Source organism: Equus caballus, chromosome 30 (genome assembly GCF_041296265.1).
Source record: "Equus caballus isolate H_3958 breed thoroughbred chromosome 30, TB-T2T, whole genome shotgun sequence".
Classification (NCBI taxonomy): domain Eukaryota; kingdom Metazoa; phylum Chordata; class Mammalia; order Perissodactyla; family Equidae; genus Equus; species Equus caballus.
This window is the reverse complement of record NC_091713.1, coordinates 20867206-20888836: the sequence shown is the minus strand read 5'-3', so window position 1 is coordinate 20888836 and position 21631 is coordinate 20867206. Positions and strand designations below refer to the sequence as shown.

Sequence of the window (21631 nt, the reverse complement as noted above, 5' to 3'; positions counted from 1 at the left end):
GTTGTTCTGGGTGGTTTTTCAGTTTTAAAAAATTTGATATATGGAAAAAATTTCAAATATACAGTTGCTTTTGTAGTTTTATGTGGCATTCTCAGTAGGACTAATTTCTGAGAGAATAGATCATATAGAATAGGATGAAGAAAGGAGTGGGAAATTAGACTGTATAATTATTCAATTAAATATATAAATACTGCATTGTGATTTATTTCCTCTATCAGTAGTAACTAAGAGATTTGTTGATTCATTCTGGTATTAAATTTCTCAAACTTTAGGATAATATAACAGGTGTTTAAAAAGCTTTTTCTGTCTTTTCCACCACTTCATATTGAGGTATGAAGTATATTTTATATTTTAAATATATATGAGTATATGTGAAGTTATATATATTATATGAGTATATCATATACATTATTAATTACATGGTAATTAATTGGGCTTCCTGGAGTGGGTTGAATTTTTAACAAACTTGAATTAGTAATTCATGCTTTAGTGTTGACTATAAGGTATGGAAGTACAGATGTATCTTGAGTCGAATTAAATATTTCTGTGAAAAGAATAACATCAAGTGTTTGGGAGTTTTGGAAACGGAAATAATCCCTGGCTAGTTACTAAGTCACTTAAGAGCAAAGCTGTATCTTCTCTGTGTTGTTAAAATATTTACTCTGAAATTATTGGTGGAGCTCATTTTTATTGCAATTTCTCTGTTGCCATGTACTTTATTACCAAGGTTGCCATCAGAACCAGGAATGATGTTACTCACTATCAGAATTGAGAAAATCGGTCTGAAAGATGCCGGGCAGTGCATTGATCCCTATATTACAGTTAGTGTAAAGGGTAAATAACTGTGTCTACATTTCCCCCCTCTGGTGAATTGTATAATGTTGCTTCTCATTTGGGACATTTGGGGCAGGGAGTGAGGGGGGCTCTTGTATCTATGATGACTCATTTAGTTCATTCTACAATGAGGCAAAATCCCTGAGAAGAGGTAGTCCTTCCTTCCTACACATCTCTGAGAGATTTACTGAAAATGCTTTGCTGTTTATACCTTACCTTCACATTTGCTTCTGACTTTTTCTTTGTATATGTCTTTTTATTCTTAAAATTCCATCAGGCTGAGGCCAGCTCGGTGGCATAATGGTTAAGTTTGCACGCTCCACTTCAGTGGCTGGAGTTTGTGGGTTTGGATCCCTGGCCCGGACCTACACAGCACTCATCAAGCCATGCTGTGGCGGCATCCCACATCCAAAATAGAGGAAGATTGGCAAGATGTTTGCTCAGGGCCAGTCTTCCTCAAGCAAAAAGAGGAAGATTGGCAACAGTTGTTAGCTCAGGGCCAATCTTCCTCACCAAAAAGAAAAAAAGAAAAAGAATTCCATTAAGGGTGCTGACTAGACAAACACATTGTCTTTAACAGCAGATCCATCCTTCAGGGAACAGGTTAAAAAAATGTCCTCCACCTTCCAAGGGTATGTGGTTTTCTCCTGTTTTCCCATACCTCCACTGCAGGCCCCCTCGTCCCTGTCCAGGAGAGGTTTATACCCAGGAGAGCCCTCGAGGAGGATCAGAATCAGGGCTTCGCTGAATCATCAGTGGAGACAGGGAGATAGGACGCATGTGTCCACATCCACACCCTGGACACAGGCCTGTGGGGCATTGAAGACATGATGTATCTCTTATCCTTTACTATGTTACTGTGGTTATTAAGCATGATTATCTTAAGGATTTTTTTTTTCTTAACTATCCAATGTGGCAAACCATTTATTCCTAAAAAAACTTTTCCAGGCATTGGTTTAAGAGGGAAACCACAGGGGTTGAATTATTCTGTTGTTGCCAAGCATTTTAGACAGCACTGTGTTTGCAGAGCCCTCAGCAGTCTTTTAAAAAGAATTCTGAGGTGGCTGCAGATGCAGTTGTCATCCTCTTACTCAGAAATAACAGCACAGCTAATCCAGTCCACAGTTAACCTGCAGTTTGAGGCAAATCAAAGAAACAGATATGGACTGAAATTAAACGTAGAAAACTTGTACCAATCATAGCAATAAATTCAGACCCATGGGCACATTAGTACCAAATAACAGGAAAAGGAATTTGGCCACAGGGGAGACTTTTAACGTGGAGAGACCATGGTCTCCAGCACTAAGGCTTTGATGCTTTAACTTCTGACGTTATCGCTTCTCAAATCCATAATCGACTGGAAAGTATTTATACCCTTTGTTGTTGCCATTTGCAGAACTGCGGATCTCATTCGGGAATTACACATACGACACAAAAGTGTGATGATGATATAGGGGTAGGTGTAGGTGTCATGTTACCTTTGCGTACACGTTGACCTGAAACGTGTTTTTGTGTAAATATCTTTAGAAGCTGGAATAGTCAAATGTACTAACCTGGTTTAAGTTCCCTAAGATGGGTCTGTGGAATAATGCATAAACACCGAGTAGTCCCTGAGTCAGTCCATGGTGAATTTGATTAAACTGGAAGATTCCTGGCTCCAGGAAATTAAAACCATACACCAGACATGGGACCATCTGGTTGTTGTAAATCAGGTTGTGTTGTAGCAAATGTAACCAGAATTTAGGTAATACATATAAAAAAGTATTCATTTCTGGGAAAGTTTCATTGGCAGCTGTCATGCCCTTTGTTTGGTCCTCTGACTTGAACACAACAGGGGGATTCTGATAACGTTAGATGTGAAGGCCTTCCATGCCGTGCACTTGATCAGGGTGGAAAGTAGGGGTAGGGGCCTTATTGTGGAATATTATTCACATCCCAGATTTTTATTGCACACAGAAATATAGCGGCCTATTCCTTAAGTAAGACAGAAGCTTCTTTTCACCTCTTAACTGTAAGGACCGAATTTTGTCATCTTCAAGCTTCCTTTGGTACCCGGTCATGGCAAGGTGTACACCTCCCATCCATGGGGCCTCCACCCTTTCTCCTCAGCTCCCTCCACGTCCCTCTGGAACCAGAAGCTCTTCAGGCGCCTGCTCACACCAAATGGGAGAGTGTTAGCTTGAGAATCTCCTTGCATTTATAGTTTTTGAGTTTGTATGTTTGCTCCTAAGCAGAAACTTTTTTTTCTCTCCAGATCTGAATGGCATAGATTTAACTCCTGTGCAAGATACTCCTGTGGCTTCAAGAAAAGAAGATACATATGTTCATTTTAACGTGGACATTGAGCTCCAGAAGCATGTTGAAAAATTAACCAAAGGTTTGTAATTGTAAATAATTGGCTTCTTGTGGCCAGAGTTCCCAGCTTATCCGTGCTCGTGTTCCTGGTGGAGCCCGCACGCTTGGCGGAAGTAAATGTCTCATGGTGTTTATTGATTTGAATGAAATATGTTTTTTAAAATGTGGGATTAGGAATCATGTTATCTAGTTATATAATAAATAACACCATTATGTAATAAAATGTTCTTTGATAGTAAAGATTTATCATCGCTAACAACAAAACAGAATGAAAGTTTTTCTCATACTAAAGAGCTGGGGGAAGCAGGGTTCCCGAAGGCTCCCAGGTTCTAGTAGTTGAAAGAACATGTTGGGGGTTTTTCTAGTTGGATTTATTGGGTAGAAAGATACCATCACTTGCAGTTAGTTGACAGGAGGATGGGAAAGGACACAAGCAAATGTTTGAAAAGGTGAAGTTACATTTTGAGGTTAAACGGTTCTTAGGATGAAATGCTTCTTTGTGCCTTTTTTTTTTTTGTGAGGAAGATTAGCCCTGAGCTAACTGCTGCTAATCAGCCTCTTTTTGCTGAGGAAGACTGGCTCTGAGCTAACATCCATGCCCATCTTCCTCTACTTTATATGTGGGACACCTACCACAGCATGGTGTGCCAAGCAGTGCCATGTCCGCACCCAGGATCCGAACTGGCAAACCCCAGGCCGTTGAAGCAGAACGTGTGAACTTAACCACTGCATCACCGCACCGGCCCTTCTCTGTCCCTTTTGCCCAAGAGGAACATCAGTGTTCTGAAGAGAAGACTTCAGAATCCCTTTATCACCTGAGATTCAGTTGCAGTTATGGAAATTTTCAAGCTCTACTGGAAGCTTGTACACAATATAGAAAGTGCCTTTTGAACAATTGCCACAACCTCTAAAATATTTGACATTTTCCTTCTCAAATCTGGTGCTGCTGCCTTCTCTGTTCTGCCACTGAAGGGCTTGCTTGCTCTAGTGCCCCTGTGAGCGTGCAGTTTTCCTCTTAAATTTCTTCTACTCTTGATGTGAAGTGGACGGACATATAGACGGAATTCTCTTCCTTTTTTCCTTCTATTTCTTATGAATTTTGAAAGTCATCTTTGTTCAAAGATCCTTATCTTTCTAAAGTTTTGTCTTTTACTAGGTTATATGAAGACCTGTCGTTTCACAGTGCAGGCTTTGCTTTTTGCAGGGCATTCTTAGTGGACCAAATAAAGCTGTGACAAGCCGTGGTCGAGGTGTCAGTGACATCATTCCATCACAGAACTGCAGAGGCTGGGAGAGTATAGTCTAACAGGAAAGAATACCAGCCTTTTATAGTTCTGATCTAAAACTTCGTAAAATGTGCTATAAAGTTACTATAATTTGAAGACTCTAATGAGTTCTTAAGAAACATTGTTTAAAAGACATGGTGTAGTAATGGGAATGGGATGGCTTTAAGTATGGTGTGATCCCAGATTCCTAGATGTGTGAGTGCTAACATTCAAATATTAATTCTGTAGTTATCAACGGACAAAAAGAACCGAGCATGTTACAAGCCTTACAATCTTAAATCATTCTTTCTCATATTATACTCTTCTGATCTTTTTTGTTATATTGCTTTAAAATCACTGGCAAGGTATGGGAGAAATAATAGACTAGACTTTTTTAAAACAAATTTCCTTACTTTTATGGTCACAACACATCATTTTCATTTTTCTGTCAAGCACCCTTAATGCAAGAATGGTGAAAAGCAACAGAACAGCAGGTTCAACAAGTCCTGCTACTAATGGAAACGCATACTCAGGAAACCACCTCAACTAGGCAGTGAGAGTCACAAGCAAGCACATGAATGCCGTACAGATGGGCCCACTGGATTTCAAGGAAAAGGATGACGTCAGTTGTCGCGTTCCCAGGTGACTCTGAGGTTGCCCCTCCTGCGTGGTGAGCAACAGGGCTGCTGCCAAGTCACCATCTCCAGTTTTGGGGGCCTGAGTTTGCATGTTTCCAACATGGCACCCATCTCATGAGAAAAGAATCCAATGAAGCAAGAGACACTTGGGAAATATTAATAAGGAAATTTTTATGAACTATTACTACAGAGAACCTCAGCAAGAGGGGAGAGAGTGGCGTGATCTTTTAGTAAACATTTTTAGTGTAACAGTCTTCATGACCAGATATTTTAAAAACTCAAGCTTATAAACACTGTTGCTCTACATTCAACTGATGTACACTAAAAATAGGATAAATGGAAATACGTGTTCTTATAGCATTTCCACAGGAAATGTTATTTTTCATGACGCTCTAAATCATTTAGCAGTTACATATGCTACATTAATGAAACACAGGTATTCTTTATTGCACATTTCAAAGTTGTAAGAAGGTGCTAGATTCCGAGGTGGCTTCTATTTAGGGGGGAAAATGATATTTTTTAATTGTTTGGCTCAAAAATGCACACTGCCAGGGCAGCTTAGTTCTAAAACCTTTGAAAATAAACTTTTGGATTTTGAAGCCAATAAAATCCTTTACTGTAACCCAAGAGTGCACGGTTCACCTTCTCTTGGACGAAGTGTCAGAGGTCCCTTAGGGGCTGTGTTTTAAGGCTGATGAGGAGTCCTGGCCACTGCTCTGCGAGGCAGGCGGGGACTCATCTCGAGAGCCGGAAGGTGGTAAGTCTCTTGCAGCAGAAGGTGGATAATCCTGGGGGTCGTGGGTTGGGGGTGGTAATCGGGCACCAGGAATAAAGTATTCTCTCGGGACAAAATTGCCTGGAGGTGTAAAAGGTGCGTGTCCCGGTAAAAACTCTCGAGGGTCGACAGGCAGGTCCCCTTTTCCAGGTGGAACACCTGGTGCATATTCTCTTACGCCTAGTGGTGGGCGCGGACCAGGACCTGGAAAAGTAAAACACAAGTCATGTAAATACCTACAAACATATCTAAATTTAGATGGTTCCAGGTATGTTCGTCTTTAATTGCTCACAACCCTAGAAGTCAGGTGGTGGCATCCCCACTGTGTAGATGAGGCCAACTGAGGCTCGGCAAGTTGAAGTTACAGGCCTGTGGCCAGCCCGCCATGAAGCAACACAGGCAGGATTTAAACACGGCTCTACCAAGCTTGTGTTTTTTCTACTACACAGGTTTGCCACCTTTATCTCTCAAGAGCTTGGTTTGTACTTGGAAGTACCATGTGTCACACCAAGAGGACAAATTATGAAGTAACACTTCATAATCACTACAACAAAGAAATTTTGATAAAGGCAATTTCCATTATCTACTACTGTATCAAGTAAAAACTCATGCAGCAACTCAGCATGGACCTAACATATGCCATCGAAATCAAGGTGCTTACCCTAATTACACCTAATTAAATTCAGCAACATTCACTAGGCAGCTATGAAATTCCACCTTCTCTTTAACACGTCCTTCCCAGTTAGTCCCAGCTTGGAGAGTGACGGCTTAATCCCTGCCTCTTTTACACTCTCCGACCCACTGCTTATGCTTCCATTATGGTGATTATAAGCTTTATGTTGTGGTGTGTATGCATCTGTGTCCAACAGGACAATGTAAGCTCCTGGAGTCAGAAGAGGGACTAAGTTCTATCCACCCCAGGGCCTGGTACGTAGCCACAGATGCTCACTAAACATCTGCAGCAGCAGTGTTTCTGGCTTTCTGTAATAGCCCCTTTCTCCTTGTCTATGGAGATACCTACTGCCCATCTCGGTATAGGGACGTTATGTGGCATCCCATGTGTCCCAAGAAACTTGAGGAAAAGTCAAAGTGTACCCAGCCAGCTTGACCCTTTCACCGCACAGCCCTGTAACAGCAACTGTTAACATCTGACCAAGAAACAGAGAAGATGAGTACACTTTACAAGTCAGTTACCGCTGTTCTATCATCATACCGAATTGTGGGCCAAGTGGCCGAGGTCCAAAGGGCCCACAGAGCTGGGGAGGCGGTCCATGATGAATGGGCGGTGGAGGCCCGGAGAGTTGAGGCGGCGGTCCATAGTGCCTGGGCGGTGGAGGCCCAGACAGTTGAGGCGGCGGTCCATACTGACTGTGCGGTGGAGGCCCGGAGAGTTGAGGCGGCGGTCCATACTGATTGGGCGCTGGAGGCCCAGAGAGTTGAGGCGGTGGTCCATACTGCCTGGGCGGTGGAGGCCCGGAGAGTTGAGGCGGCGGTCCATACTGCCTGGGCGGTGGAGGCCCGGAGAGTTGAGGCGGCGGTCCATACTGAGTGGGCGGTGGAGGCCCGGACAGTTGAGGCGGCGGTCCATACTGACTGGGCGGTGGAGGCCCGGAGAGTTGAGGCGGTGGTCCATAGCGAATGGGCGGTGGGAGAGGGCCTCCCACAGGAGAGCCCATGAAGGGCACCCCTGGGAAACGAGGGGGCCCTTTTGTAGCCATATTCACCTGCAGAGCAGAAGCAATTAAAGTTCTGAAGTACTCTGGTATGACAGACAAAAGCACCAACACCAGTAAAAGCTGAAACCCAGGGAAGCAGATATCAGGCACTTGTCCAAAGAGCAGAACCAGTGCAACGAAACTGCACTTCCATTTGTTCCCACTGACAGACAGCTCAGGCAGGTGAAAGGGTGGCAGAGGAGTCAACAGTTTCACCGTAGTCATGTTATTGCTTGTACATGCAAGTGGAAGGGAAAGCAGGACGACTGCAAAGGATACTAATGGGGGTGATTCCCGACTAAACCCATACCATACACATCGTAATCTATTTCCAGAGCAACCCTCCCTTCCCACATCTCCCCATCACCGCAGTAGCTCATTATTTCCATACTAAGAACAGAGAGAACGAAAGGGAATGAAAAACCCCTTCTCTCTACATGTAGTAATAGCTGACATTCCGACTACCTTCAATTTCCTTTCACATACTGCCGCTCATTCTCAGATCTCTAAATCTCTACGTCTGATGTCTTGTTTTACATATGAGGGAAGAGAGAGAAAATAGGAGATGATGTGCTGATGGTCACACAGCAGGTAACAGGCCGAGCTGGAGTTCAACATCGGGTCCGATCCACATCCATGCTCTTCCCACCTCTGCCTCCCCCTCTAGCGAAGGCAGCTCGACTCTCAAGTCTTCTACAGGGGTCTTGGGTCTTATCCAAGCTGCCCCTGGATAAAAAGATCTCTCAAGAGATGTGTACTCCTGGAGTCCTGCACTGAAACTTGGAAGTTTTTTCCAACAAAAACAATGAATATGCAAGCGAGGCAGGCACCGCTTTCTATCTACCTTCATTCACCAGTAGTACCGTACTGAACATTACAAGATACTGACTAATCCTTTCCTATGGGAATTGGGGTTGAAAATTCTAAATAATTAAAATTCACGTATTTTGATTTCAACATAGAGAAGCCCTGTGAGGTCTAATCAGAGGTCTTGCCAGCTGTAACTGCTATGCAAGTTACAAGAGAAGACACTTACATGAGCATGATTTAAGGCTACTGCTGGGAACTGGCCCAACTACAGATGGTCACTATTGGGTATTTCACCTCCAGCAAACATTCTCCAGTTACCAATCTGTAATTTCAGATTATTCAAAATAGGGTCTGCCAAGTATGGAGATATTCTTAAATAGCGAGCTTCCAAACAAACATAGTAACAACGAGCCACACAATGCATCACAGCTCACCCTGCCTTAGACCACCCAACTCTGAAGCACACCGTGTCAAGCTGCAGAGGGGACTTTGCAGTTTGTGGTTCATTAGAAAAGCTGTCCTAAACAGGTTAATCACCTGACCAAAAGAGGCAAGAGCAGAAAACGACCAACCAACCAACCAGTCAGACTTCAGCAACCCAGCAACACTTCCAAGCCCAGGCAACAGTAAGATCAATACTGCCATGCAGTCTAAAGAAAGCGGATCTGGGCCATGCTCTTCACGTCCTTTCCAGAAACAGCCCGCGTGACCAGCTCAGCCCTGAGCCTCGAAGGACTTACTGCTCCGGGAGGCTCAGCCAAAGATGTAATGCTGGGAACTGAAGGGCCTTCAGGCTCTTGGGGAACAGTTTGCTTTTTCAAAAAATAAATGAGAGAGTACAGATATAACAGAACACACAAACAGGAGATGGACGAGGCAAAGAGAGAGTGTTGGAGAAAAAGTGACATGTTTCCTGAAATACCGAATTCCAATCCAAAATGACTGCAGAATTTACCTTGCCCTCCTCCGCCACCTTGGCAGGGGAAGAGCTTCTCGAGCCGCTGTTCATCGTGGGAGCTGTGCCAGATCCTGCATCTGCCAAAGGCCAGAGAGCTGACTGAGACTCGTTCTGACTGAAATACTCTTTCAGGAACAACGAGAAATCCTGTCCCCCTTCCTCCACGACCTCAGACTCTGTGAGCACACTCAGGTCCTTACCAGGGGCAGAGGGTTTTCCAGATGCCTCAGACGACCATCGAGGACGAGGGAGAGGCCCGTCCATTGACCCTTGAGAAAGAAAGAAGAGAGCCCTTGCATGGATTTTTCAGAAGAAACAGAACACCTGTGGACAGGTCAGGGTTCGACTCTACCCCGAAAGCAACATTAAAAATGGGTCTCCCAGTACACATGAGGGGAAATCACAATTCCTGCACAGACTCCAAGAATTAGAGAAGAGCTGCCATGGACTGAGAGAACAGCAATAAAGCCCCACGTTAATAAAGCTGCTCAGGCGCTCCAAGCTACAGGCTGGACACAGCTGCACAGGGCGAGCTTCTTCAGCCCACATGTACACTGACTTTCATGTGTGATCAAGTACTACAGACATCTATGATTAGAAATAGACTTACAGCATCTCATATTATAATGAGGAGAAACTGAGGTATGCTGCATAAATTATAAAGTCTTAAGGCAACTTTTTAATATTTAAGAGAGAAACTCCATAGAAATTTAAGGATAAAGGCTTATACTTCACAGTAAAAAGTTCAAAAGAAGCAAAACCAATAATAATAAATAATATTTATATATACGTACTTATATATAAATATATTTTATTTATATATGTATAAGGTAATATTAATAATACCAAATAAATAAATGCTTTCTGTTCTAAAGCAGATCTCACAGTAGACTATTTATTCTCCAAGATAAATTAAGACATTTTCTTCTCTATACAGGACAGACCCAAATTCTAAAATGTTGTTTACATTAGAATTCTCAAATAAAAAGGGAAAAAAACTCTTGAAATAGTTTATTGCAAGGTAACACGTGAATGCTCACCAAATTCACTTCTAGGCATCTCTCTTCGACCGAGCGTGGCAGAGAGAGGTCGCGCGGGTGGGTCTGCTGTCAGTGGAGGGGAGCACTCTCCACCACTCACAGGAGACGGGCCATAAGAGCCATTCTGGCTCAGAGGACCTGGGGACCACAGTGAACCATTACCACCTGAAGGCAATCTTTGCTTTCTGAAGTTCCTGGGATTATTTCTAGGGCATTATAACCATTAAACACAGAAATAAAAAGTAATTTATAGGGGCCGGCCCCGTGGCCAAGTGGTTAAGTTCACGTGCTCCGCTTCAGTGGCCCAGGGTTTCGCCAGTTCGGATCCTGGGTGCGGACATGGCACCAGTCATCAAGCCATGCTTAGGTGGCATCCCACATGCCACAAGTAGAAGGATCCACAACTAAAATATACAACTATGTACCAGGGAGCTTTGGGGATAAAAAGTTGACTGCTGCCCTTTAAAAATGCTCCCCAGGACCAGCCCCATGGCACAGTGGCTAAGTTCGCACACTCTGCTTCGCTGGCCCAGGGTTTGCCTGTTCGGATCCCAGGTGCGGACCTACACACTGCTTATCAAACCATGCTGTGGCAGGCGTCCCACATAGAAAATAGAGGAGGATGGGCATGGACGTCAGCTCAGGGTTAACCTTCCTCAAAAAAAAAAGTGCTCCCTACCTCTCCGGGGAGCATTTTGCATGTTGGGTCTTCCTGGCATTGGTTTTACAATCACAGGTTCTTCCTGCAGCATGGCCATCTTTTGGGTCATTTCCAATAATCTTGAATATAGAGAAAGAATAGACTTAAATACGAAACAGAAAATCAATTCCTTATTAGATCCCACACAGCACAGCCTTAAAAAACTTCCAAATACACTGGAAAAACAAGTATCAAAATCCCATACTTGTGTCGCAAGTTAGAAGATTCTCGTTTCTCTTCAGCTATAGCTCTTTCCGCAGCACGAGCTTTGAGCTATTGGAGGAAAAAATACCAAATTCAGTTGTGGTAGACTATGCACAAAATAAACGAAAGGAAAAAAAAATCTTACCCAGTTATCATGCGCTCTCTTCTCGTGCGCAGCGAGCTGAAAAAGAGAACACATAAAAAAAATATGTTTAGGGATTCATTACAATAGCCATTTAATATTATAATCGTCTGTATTAAGATGCCAAAGAATTCTGCAGCTGTAGGGCAGTATAATTATTACCTGGTTTTTAAATGAGCGCTCGGTTTTCTGTAATTCATCTTCCATTTCTTCAATTCTCCGCCTAAGAATAACGATTTTATCAACCAAAGCACAACTCAATCAAATTTTAAACAATCTCACCATGTTCCCTTTACTCTAACAACTGTAACCTCATAGACTTCATCCATACATATAAAACATATTTTACATGGTTATAAGAGTAAAATACGATCAAAACTAATACTACGTAATGTTCTTATTTATCATTTAATGGCTGAAGAATCAGAGTTGGTACGTTATAATGTCCCGAACTGTTCTCCAATAAATTCTCAAATAATCCTGCTATGAATATCTTCCCCCATAAAGCATTTTCTTCCTGTAATTACATCTACAGAAAATTTCCCAGAGCTATGACAATTGGGTCTGTCAAATGGTACTATCATTTTAAAGGTTTTTAATACACCATATAGCAAACTGCCTTCCTAAAAGAATTATATCAATATATAAAACCACCCAGAACCCTTGGTAGGAACCAAGTTCCCTTATAGTCTTGGGTATAAGGAAATTTTTGTCAATTTAACATTTTTTCTTTTGTTAACTTAAAATTTACTTTTTCTCATGTGAATTAAATGTATTCATGCTTTTTGACCATTTCTTTATACTTCTATGCTATTTTATTCCACACAGTGTAAAACTCATTTTTAAAAGAAGTTGTTTCATCCGCCGCTGAGACCCTCTCCAGAGCTGAACTTACTTGTAAGTTTTCAATTCCTCGGCCGCCAGCACCACCTTCTCGTCTGCGACTGACAGCCGCTGCTCCTTCTCCTGCCGCTCAAACTCCTCCTTACTCAGCTTCCTAAGAGAAAATCAGCTGTCAAGCCAGTGTTTCTCTTTCTTCCCAGCAGTCTGTCTGAATGCCTCTACTCAAATGTTACCGCCCATCCTCTCTAAAATGCCGACACACCAAGTCAGAAAGAAACTCAAACCTGCCACTGAGGGGGAGAAAATCAGTCTCTGGCCTGTTGGCATACCCCCAGCACTTTCTAACTTCTCCTCACAGTTCTCTACTCACTAGTAAGTAAAACAAATAAATGTAAAAACACTATGCGCTCCACGGGCAAGTTTCTTGGGCTTGAGATGATGAAAGCTCATTTTACTTCAATGTGGAAAAGCCAGGGCCAATCAATGTAACACAATTAAGCTTAGGGTAAAGAGCGGATAATTCCTTCTCTTAGCTCTCCCATGGAAGGAATGCTTCCCAATCCAAGACTGGTACCATGATAAAGATGGTCAGCCCATGAAAGAGCATTTAGAACGTATCTTCTAACTTATACATCAGTTATAGTATATGTAACTGTATTATCTGTATGTAACCATACATAACTGTATATAACTTCTAACTGTGCAATCAACCACAGGACATTTCCACACTCAGATATAGAACTCCTGCTACCTATTCTCAACGGACTTGTGATTAAGGAAAAAGAATCGGCAATGTCTACTGAATAGAAAAAGAATCCAAACTGTCCCATAATCGAGGTATCATCCACTGGAAACTGGTTTTAACCCAATAACCTTCAAGCTCAAGATTTCAATTGACTCTAACATAGATGCGATGGTAGCAATATTGAATGGTTTAAAAATGCTATTTTCTTGTTATTCTTGTACTTCTTTACTCATAGCTCTGATTCAAAAGATACTTAAAACTTAATTTGCTATGAATCAGAATCAAAATGAGAAGAGCCATGGTAAAAAGAGCTGATAACAAAGAGAAAAAGCATATGTATTCGTTTATAACTGCCCATTCAATACTTCAGCAAATATTTAATGTGTGGCTGTAATATACTGGTCACGTAGAAAGATGCTAAGATAAAAAAAGTATGAGCAAAGTACTACCCCTGCACTAAGAGCTCACAGTTTAATGGAGAAAAGATGCACGTAACAACAGAAAATCCCTCACTCCAGCCGAGGAAGAGATGTGAGAAAACTGAGTCTTGAAGAAAGATCAGAGAGAAAATTTTGCTTCCAGTAAAGCCTGAGTTAGTCGGAGAACACTGAGAACAGCTAGAACACTGGACAAAAATATAAAAAATGTGAAGGCGTCAGAGACCTAACATGTCGGCTAACAAATGAATGTATGAGGCCAAGATCCAGTAGAGAAAGGAATTCCAGGGGCCAGCCCGGTGGCACAGTGGTAAGTCCGTGTGCTCCGCTTCAGTGGCCCAGGGTTCACAGCTGGGATCCCGGGTGCGGACCTACACACTCCTCATCATGCCAGGCTGAGGCATGCCTCACATACAAAACAGAGGAGGATGGGCACAGATGTTAGCTCAGTGACAATCTTCCTCAGCAAAAAGAGGAGGATTGGCAACAGATGTTAGCTCAAGGCCAATCTTCCTCACCAAAAAAGGAATTCCAGAACTACAACTAAGCCTGACATCTGGGTTTCCTGGGTTCATCCATGAATTGAAGACAATGCAGAGACATAAGGAGGCCGAGCAGAACTTCTAAGAGATCCTGGGTTCAAAGCAAAGTGAAGTGGAGTTCAAGGCTGCCAATGAGGGAGCTTCTAGTAAAAGCCCTAGGCTTGGGGTGAGACTAGAAAGAGCTGTGCACTTGAAGTGCCAAACAAGCAATACAGTGTCCTTTGAAGGGACAAGGCCATTTTTGAATGATCTTAATTGCTGATTGGATTAAAGTAATGGCAACAAGTTAGAAATAAACTCAATCTTTTCTGCAGGAAAACATTATCCTAGGCCTCTAATTTCCTCTATAATTATCATATACAATGTTCACCACTCAACCAAAACTGACGAGGCCCTCCACAAGGCATTGTGATCAAAATCTAAAAGACAAAAGAAACGGACCCATCAGGTATCCACATAATGGAATTATCGCACAGACTTTAAAAATATTGTGCCTTATATATTCAAGGAAGTAAAAGTGAAAACTAGGAATTTTAGTTCCTAGAAACTATAAAACTGAAATTAAGAACTCAGTCATTGATTTTAGCAGCAGATTTGACAACTCAAGTGAATTTTAGCACACTAGAAGATAGGTCAGAAAAAACCCCATCCAGAACAAAGCAAATACAGATAAGAATGTAGGAGACACACTGGAAATAATAAAAAATATTTAAGTGGAATCTTCAAAGGAAAAGAGAGAATGAAGCAGAATCAATATATGAAGACCCAAAAATTCAAGAGGTGCTGACGACCCCAAGTAACATAAACGCAAAAGAGCAAAGAAGGGGGAGGGGAAGGGAGCAGAAAAAACAAAAACACCCACGCCAACGCACCTCCCACCAAAACCGCTGAAAACCCAAAAGAACGTCTCCAGGCAGCAAGCGCAGGAGTGAGACATGTGAACAGGGAAAATAAGACTGACAATGGATTCCTCAAAGAAACTTTAAAAGCAGAAAGTAACTGGTTATCTTTAAAGGCTGAAATCAGAAAACCGTGAAAATCCTACAGCCAGTAGAAAGATCCTTAAAAAATGGAGTCAAAATAAAGATGTTTTCATACAAAGATAAACTGTCAAATCTGTCACTACAGCTTGCTCTTCAAGTGCAATGACCGTGACCCCACATGGAAGGTGGGAGACGCGGGGAGAAGGAAGAGCTGCCAGAAATACGTGTGCCGATCGGATGAACGCTGCCGCGAAAGCAGCGTAAGAGGAAATCACAACATCCTGCGGAGTTTAAGTAACAACACGTTACCACAACAGTTCCAAGTCAGGAGGGGGCTGAAGCCCAGGAAGAGGTAAATCTTTATGTCAGACTTTAAGTGCAGGGTATAGGTCGTGGTCTTTAGGGTAATTACATGAAGACAAGTACCAAGCTTAAACAGGGGGAAAGCAGATTAAAAATACTGAAGCGATCCAGAAGACAGGAGGGAGAGAAAAAGGAACACAGAACAGGCCATCAAGTAGAAAGGAAATACCAAGAGGCAGATGTAAACCTAAATATATATTTAGGAGTTACAAGAAAAAAACGAATACTCATCCAGTCTCTATTGCTACCTACCATTTACACCACAACTCACCCCAAAAATGATCTTAAGGAACATACAACTTGAGTAGGCAGGAGACTGCCAGGAGGAAATAACATAAAAGGACACCTTCACTGCAGAGAAAGCAACAGGCACGACGACAAAGAGGCTCCGAGTGGCATGAGGAAGTGTGTTCAGTGTGGCTGCAGGTCAGGAAGCATGAGAAGGAGCTGCAGGAAACGCACCTGGAGAGGCAGCTCAGGACGACTGACAGCAAGAGCCCTGTGTGCCTGCTCACGAGTCAGGAATTGACCCGGAAGGGAATGGGGCATCCTGGATAGATTTTACGCACATGACATGGAATAGACTTGTATTTTATAAAGTCCACTCGAGTGGTTGCAGAGAAAATTAACCAGAGTTTGGAAGAAAGGGTCTAAGAAAGAGACAGTGGAGCAAGGCGATTAGTTAGGGACTGGCAGGAAAGATGATATGAGCCTGGACTAACACAGTGACTCGGGGGATGGAGAGCAGGGTACGAAGCAGCCATGGTGACTGGGTGCATGCGGGAGGAACTAAATGAAACAGTGCCACAATGACTGTCCCATCAAGAAAAACAAACGCCATTTAGGTAACTCAGCTTACTGCTGGTAGCAGAGAAGTGCTCTTTAAAACAAAAGGTAATGAAACAAGAAATACTTCTCTGAAGCAGGCCAGATATTTAGATCCGGCGTGAACAAAATCTGGAAAATCTAAACTGACTGCTTGGTAAGAATTAGAGAAAAAGTTAGCAGTGGACTTTCCTTGTTTAATGGCATCAGGCAATAACAGCCTAAGCATTTTAACAGGATTAAATTTGCTCAGCAAGACAAGCTTCCTCACAGACTGCCATATATGCCGAAGAGTAAAGTATAGGAGCCAGCACAAACAGCAACTGCCACTGACAACCTATTTTTAGAGAACTCAGGTATTTTTGTGGAGAAAAAAACTTACAATGTTCTACAGAAGTGCATCTTTCAAAAACTACCTACCTCCAAATTTGAGATGTATATTTCAGATTAACACCTAAATAAACACACCCAACAGGTATTTCTGTATTTAAAACTCCCAACACCCTTGCCGCAATGTCAATATGTAACGTTTAGTCTGAGTATTTGATTATATTAAGTTCCAAACTCAATACCTTCAATATCTAAATATTCCTTTTGAAGTATTTATTCTACTAAAAATCATGTCATACAAACCACTCCGCATTTTTAAAGTCTATATTAAGAACTAGAAGAACACTGCAAGGCAAATCAGAATTACACAACTGACCACAGAGAAAGAAAAGTGAAATAAGCGAGGGGAGCCATAAGAGGGTGTGGATCTTCAAAAAAAGCCCTTCCACGGTAGTAACTGCTCTTAGTTCCAGGAAACCACTCCCCTCTCAAATAAATTACAGGCAACAATTTCTGACAACTTGTTACAATGGAAAGAAAAATGCAAGCTATGGGAAACGAGGAAGAAAGAAAGAAAGACAAATCTACACTGATTATAGATGGTAAATCCTCTTAAAAAAAAGACGGAATTATCAATAGCAGCACACGCATTTAGTTGTATGACCATACTGTTACCAATGAACCACGAAATCTTACTTCTGCAGAGCCATCTCCTTCTGCTGATAGAGCTCGTTCAGAACCTCCACTTTCTGCCTCAAGGTGCTGCACTCAGCCTCTAGTCCAGCTTTGGCAGCCTCCAGGGAACTGCGATCATCTTCTAATTTCTTTATTTGGTCTGTAAGGATAAAACATTCGAACCTTGTGTGCACGCACAGGACCTGAGAACTTGCTGAGGGGGGATGCTAAGAGGCGTGAGAAACATGAAAGCAGGAAGCCATTCTTTATCTTTCCAGCGCAACTCTACAGCTTCCCAATATACGGCAAGTTCTTCTCAAGAAGCGACCCACCTTTCAGGTTACACTCAGTGGACATCGACGCTCTAAGCTTAACTTGTGAAAGTTTTAGATCCTCTTTAACCAACGATATTGCAGTTTGGGTCTAAAAATTGCAGAAGAGAAAGAAGTATTCTTAAAAGCGCAGCGCAGTAAGAAGTCACAGGCACTTAGGGGCTCGACAGAAAGGATTATACCCGAGAAACGTCCATCATCTGCTTAATTTGATTTTTCATCCTCTCACTCTGGTCACCTGAAAGACAAATGGCTTTAATCACTTCTTCCTCCCTTGCTTTTTAACTATATTTCCTTGATTTCCCCCAAACTGAACAATTACCATGTTCAAACATTCAAAATAAAAATAAATTAACTAATAGAACTGATTAGACCACTTGATTTTTACGAGAACCACACACTTAGATTCAACAAGCGAATTCCCAGTTTGTACAATAAAAATGTTACCCATGTGGTGCTTGAGCAAGAAGGGACGTGTGAGGTGAAGCTCCTTCTTCTCTCTCAGCTCTACTCCCCATGGTCAAGTATCTTATTTACAAAGACTCCCCCACTCTGTTCTCCCCTTGAATCCGCTACCAGGTGTGGTTTAAAATCCCCACTATGCAAGCAATATCCAGTCTGGGAACCAGTGACTAGAAACACTGCTACCCTTTAGCCTCTGCTCTCATGGCCTTAGTTAGTTTGTGGCTCCCACCACCTCAGTACTCTTAAAACTGGTGGTAGGCCTTAAAACCACAGAGCTACAGACATGATGAGTGTTAAATTCAAATGTCATCTCCACAAAGCTGAGAAACAAGTTTCTCCCACTGACCAGCGTTCAGTACTCAGAGGTCTAAGACCTGACTAATGTTGCTCTAGCTCCAGGGTGCACATCTGGTTCTCAAAGGGATGGGAAAACAAAGTCAGTGTTCACTGCATGCCTACTGCTATACCACAATCCAGCAACGCGCCTCTGCCCAGTGCACACAGAGGGACAGACAAGTGCAGTGACGCGTCCACAACTCGATCGCTGAAGAGGAAATTTAGTCAGCCAAACAGGAGCATCATGTACTTAATTAAAGACAGGAAAGCAAAAAGAGGTCCAACTTCCCTGAAACCAGTCTTACCTCCCACTTCCCCGTTTGCTAATTCACCTGGCTCATTTCCTCCTTTATTTTGACCCTCAGGTTCAGATTCACAATCTATCCGATCCAACTGTGTAATGCAATTAACCAAAGCCTAGAAAAGAAGCAAAATGGTATTAGAAAGAGCCTCTCAACGTTAATTAAGCAGATTTCTTGAGAATTCATGAGAATTAAGCCTGTATTCAAGAGAATGAACTTACATCAACCTTATCATCTTTGTGAGTGACAGCCATTTCCAAATCTTTCTGAGACTTCTCAAATGACTGGATTTGCTCACTGAGTTCAGCATGCAATTTACTCCAGTCTTCGATTTCCTGCTGCAACTGAAAAGTTAAAACACATGAATTTCCAAAGGTTAGGGCTTTCACACAGGAGACATCAGGACCACATGAACAAGACAGGGGAGCAGGGAGCCATGATCCTCTCTGGCCTGTCACCAAGGCCTTGGTTAAGGCAGAGGGGAGAGGCTCCAACCCTCAAAACTGCAGCGAGAACCTAAGAGCTGTCAGGGAAGCTGAACCAGCCTACTGCATCCTTCAGAAAATGATAGCCTACTCAAAGAATCCACTTCCAGGAGGAACAGAAGGGCACGTCTCACTGTCTGCCAAGTCCAGACTCCAGAGCACGTAATGCTCCCTTGGTCAGTGAGGCATTAACTGCTCAACGGAGAGTCATAAAGACCTAATTCTTTGGTCTAAGAAGCAAATCCATTGCCCACTTGAGGCTATTCAAGTTACTAAACAACACTCTGATAGCTACAGGAAATTGTACAGAAGAGCAGAAATCCAGAACAGATGGAGAATGTATACATGCAATTTAGGGAGCGTGGTTTAAACTTTGCGTACCTAAGAATAGAATACTGCATACATATTTCATTTCCTTAAAAACAGATCTGAGAAAAGACACTCAAGAGATGATGATACTCAGTTCTCTAGTTTACATAATCTATGACGTTGACTTTTCTTTACCTGCTCTTTCTTCTTCTTAAGTTTAGCATTTTCTTCCTGAACCCGAAGGCATTCAGACCTCACCTTCTCTTCACTGAGTTTAGCTTCATTAAGAGCAATCTGAACCTAATGCAAAACACTTCTATTAGTGAATTAACTCCAAAGAAACACAAAAAAAGTTACACTTTCCCAATTAGACATCATATATTTTTCATTTTTTGCATATTCTAGCACACATCAAATGTGTGCTCCTCAACAAAACTAAGACATTGTATTAATATTCTGCAGGAACCGCAGGCCGCTTTACCTCAGAAAATTCTGAAGCATTCAGTGAAATAACATCCTTTAACTTCTCTATAGACTTCTTGTTTTCCGATATCTGTCATGTGGAAGAAGGACATAAAAATGTATTAGGATTTCAGTAGAAACACTGGGATATATGCCAAAAAGAAGAAACATTAACAAAACATATCCCAGAGCCATCCTCTACATATCAGGTAAAAGCAGGTATCTACTTTTAGCCTAAGGAAAACAGTCAAGAATATAAAGGAAATGAGGAAAGAAGAAAATAATTGGAGGCATAACTATTGCATGCCACCTACAACCCTCTTGGCTATGAGATAATGTGGTAGATGACCAGACAAAAAGGTGAAGCAAAGAATATGAAAATAACTTTCAAGTAAACCAGTTCAAATCCATGGTTTTCCCTAGCGGTAGAAGGAAAAAAAAAAAACCCAAATCACTGTAAAATCTCTTTTGCCTGAACTAAAAATGGTGGGAGGTGAGGGAGAATACACAAATCTCACGTATAGAAGAATTCCAAAGAATTTATGAAGATACTGCCTCCGCAAGGAGGAGGAACGTACTCTTACCTCTTTAACTGTGGGTCGTGTACAGTCACTTCCTTCCAAAGAGGACAGTGTGCAAAGGTGGAAAACGGGTCATTTTACAGTTGAGAAACCTGGCAAATGCTACCTCACCAGGTGATCAAGCCTAACCGGGTGTGTGACATATGGGAATCCTCTCTCCTCTCGCTGCAACTTTTATGTAATTCTAAACTGTTCTGAAATTAAAAGTTCATGGAGGAAAAAAAAACACGCAGAACAAAACAAAACAAAGCACTAGAACTGTTCGGCTCGGTTATGTTTCTCAGCCGTTCTGTGTGTTTCGGAGGGCAGAACAAAGTAATTTGAAAATTACCCAGGGGTGAGGACAAAAATACTTCCTAGGACCATTAAAATAATAACTTGCTGGATTAGCATTTAAAATTCCATAAAAATGGACAAAAGGAGGGGCTGGCCCCGTGGCTGAGCGGTTAAGTTCGCGCACTCCGCTGCAGGCGGCCCAGTGTTTCGTTGGTTCGAATCCTGGGCGCGGACATGACACTGTTCATCAAACCACGCTGAGGCAGCGTCCCACATGCCACAACTAGAAGGACCCACAACAAAGAATATACAACTATGTACCGGGGGGCTTTGGGGAGAAAAAGGAAAAAATAAAATCTTTAAAAAAAAAAAAAAAAAAATGGACAAAAGGAGGTTCAACTTCCCTGACTCCCAAGCCTGCTCTAGTTAGGGCATGGGAGATGCAGAGTTCAACCCATCCAGTCTTGAAAACAGTGGGCAAGCCAAATTACAGTAACACTTAGCAGCAAAACTCTTACCAAGTCCTGATTTTTGGCAATCTGTTCTCTCTCAGATTCTAACATAACATGCAGATTTTTAGCTGTCTCATCCAGAATTCCATTAGTTTCTTCAAGGTTCCTGATTTTATCCTATTAAAAAATATATATTAAGATTATTCATAATTACTCATCATTTTTTTTTGTTTTTAGAATGTAATATCAAAGAGAAGGGATTTTTACCTTAAATTTAATGGCTTCATCTGAGAGAATCATATTTTGTCTCTTGGTTTCTTGAATACGCTTCTTTGATTCCTTGATCTATATAAAAATTAAAGCATTTGGAATTCAAAAATATAAATTAAAGTCTATCAAAACTTTATCTCCAGGTAGGTGACCCTTTAGGGAAAAATGTAGTTCTTCACACA

At 42.0% G+C, this 21631-nt stretch overlaps 3 protein-coding genes across 16 annotated transcripts in view; 2 read left to right on the top strand and 1 right to left on the bottom strand.

Annotated features, from left to right (window-relative positions):
* Positions 1 to 17875, top strand: part of LOC102147783 (TATA box-binding protein-associated factor RNA polymerase I subunit A) — a 52405-nt gene extending 34530 nt beyond the window's left edge. For 2 of the 4 annotated variants that reach the window (XM_070255732.1, XM_070255735.1), the window contains exons 7-8: positions 3089 to 3211; positions 4908 to 5714. In XM_070255732.1, coding sequence (XP_070111833.1) covers positions 3089 to 3167 — 79 coding nt within the window. In that variant the 3' untranslated portion in view covers positions 3168 to 3211; positions 4908 to 5714. Of the gene's footprint in view, positions 1 to 3088; positions 3212 to 4907; positions 5715 to 12264 lie in introns of those variants that run through there. The other 2 variants (XM_070255733.1, XM_070255736.1) reach the window with 2 other exon arrangements.
* LOC100050174 (TATA box-binding protein-associated factor RNA polymerase I subunit A) overlaps positions 1 to 21631 on the top strand; it is a 127145-nt gene that overhangs the window by 21706 nt on the left and 83808 nt on the right. The gene's annotated exons all lie outside the window — the stretch shown is intronic.
* The window catches only part of LOC100055507 (transport and Golgi organization protein 1 homolog), a 46907-nt gene continuing 30786 nt past the window's right edge, over positions 5511 to 21631 (bottom strand). For 2 of the 11 annotated variants that reach the window (XM_023632714.2, XM_023632722.2), the window contains 20 exons: positions 21447 to 21524; positions 21246 to 21356; positions 19890 to 19961; positions 19604 to 19708; positions 18836 to 18958; positions 18618 to 18729; positions 17694 to 17749; positions 17512 to 17602; positions 17201 to 17339; positions 12332 to 12433; positions 11599 to 11659; positions 11440 to 11475; positions 11296 to 11363; positions 11070 to 11170; positions 10391 to 10528; positions 9551 to 9619; positions 9348 to 9427; positions 9133 to 9204; positions 7081 to 7591; positions 5511 to 6071 (listed from right to left, as the gene is read on the bottom strand). In XM_023632714.2, coding sequence (XP_023488482.2) covers positions 5764 to 6071; positions 7081 to 7591; positions 9133 to 9204; positions 9348 to 9427; positions 9551 to 9619; positions 10391 to 10528; positions 11070 to 11170; positions 11296 to 11363; positions 11440 to 11475; positions 11599 to 11659; positions 12332 to 12433; positions 17201 to 17339; positions 17512 to 17602; positions 17694 to 17749; positions 18618 to 18729; positions 18836 to 18958; positions 19604 to 19708; positions 19890 to 19961; positions 21246 to 21356; positions 21447 to 21524 — 2433 coding nt within the window. In that variant the 3' untranslated portion in view covers positions 5511 to 5763. The remainder of the gene's footprint in view (positions 6072 to 7080; positions 7592 to 9132; positions 9205 to 9347; positions 9428 to 9550; positions 9620 to 10390; positions 10529 to 11069; positions 11171 to 11295; positions 11364 to 11439; positions 11476 to 11598; positions 11660 to 12331; positions 12434 to 17200; positions 17340 to 17511; positions 17603 to 17693; positions 17750 to 18617; positions 18730 to 18835; positions 18959 to 19603; positions 19709 to 19889; positions 19962 to 21245; positions 21357 to 21446; positions 21525 to 21631) is intronic. The other 9 variants (XM_023632716.2, XM_023632723.2, XM_023632715.2 and 6 more) reach the window with 8 other exon arrangements.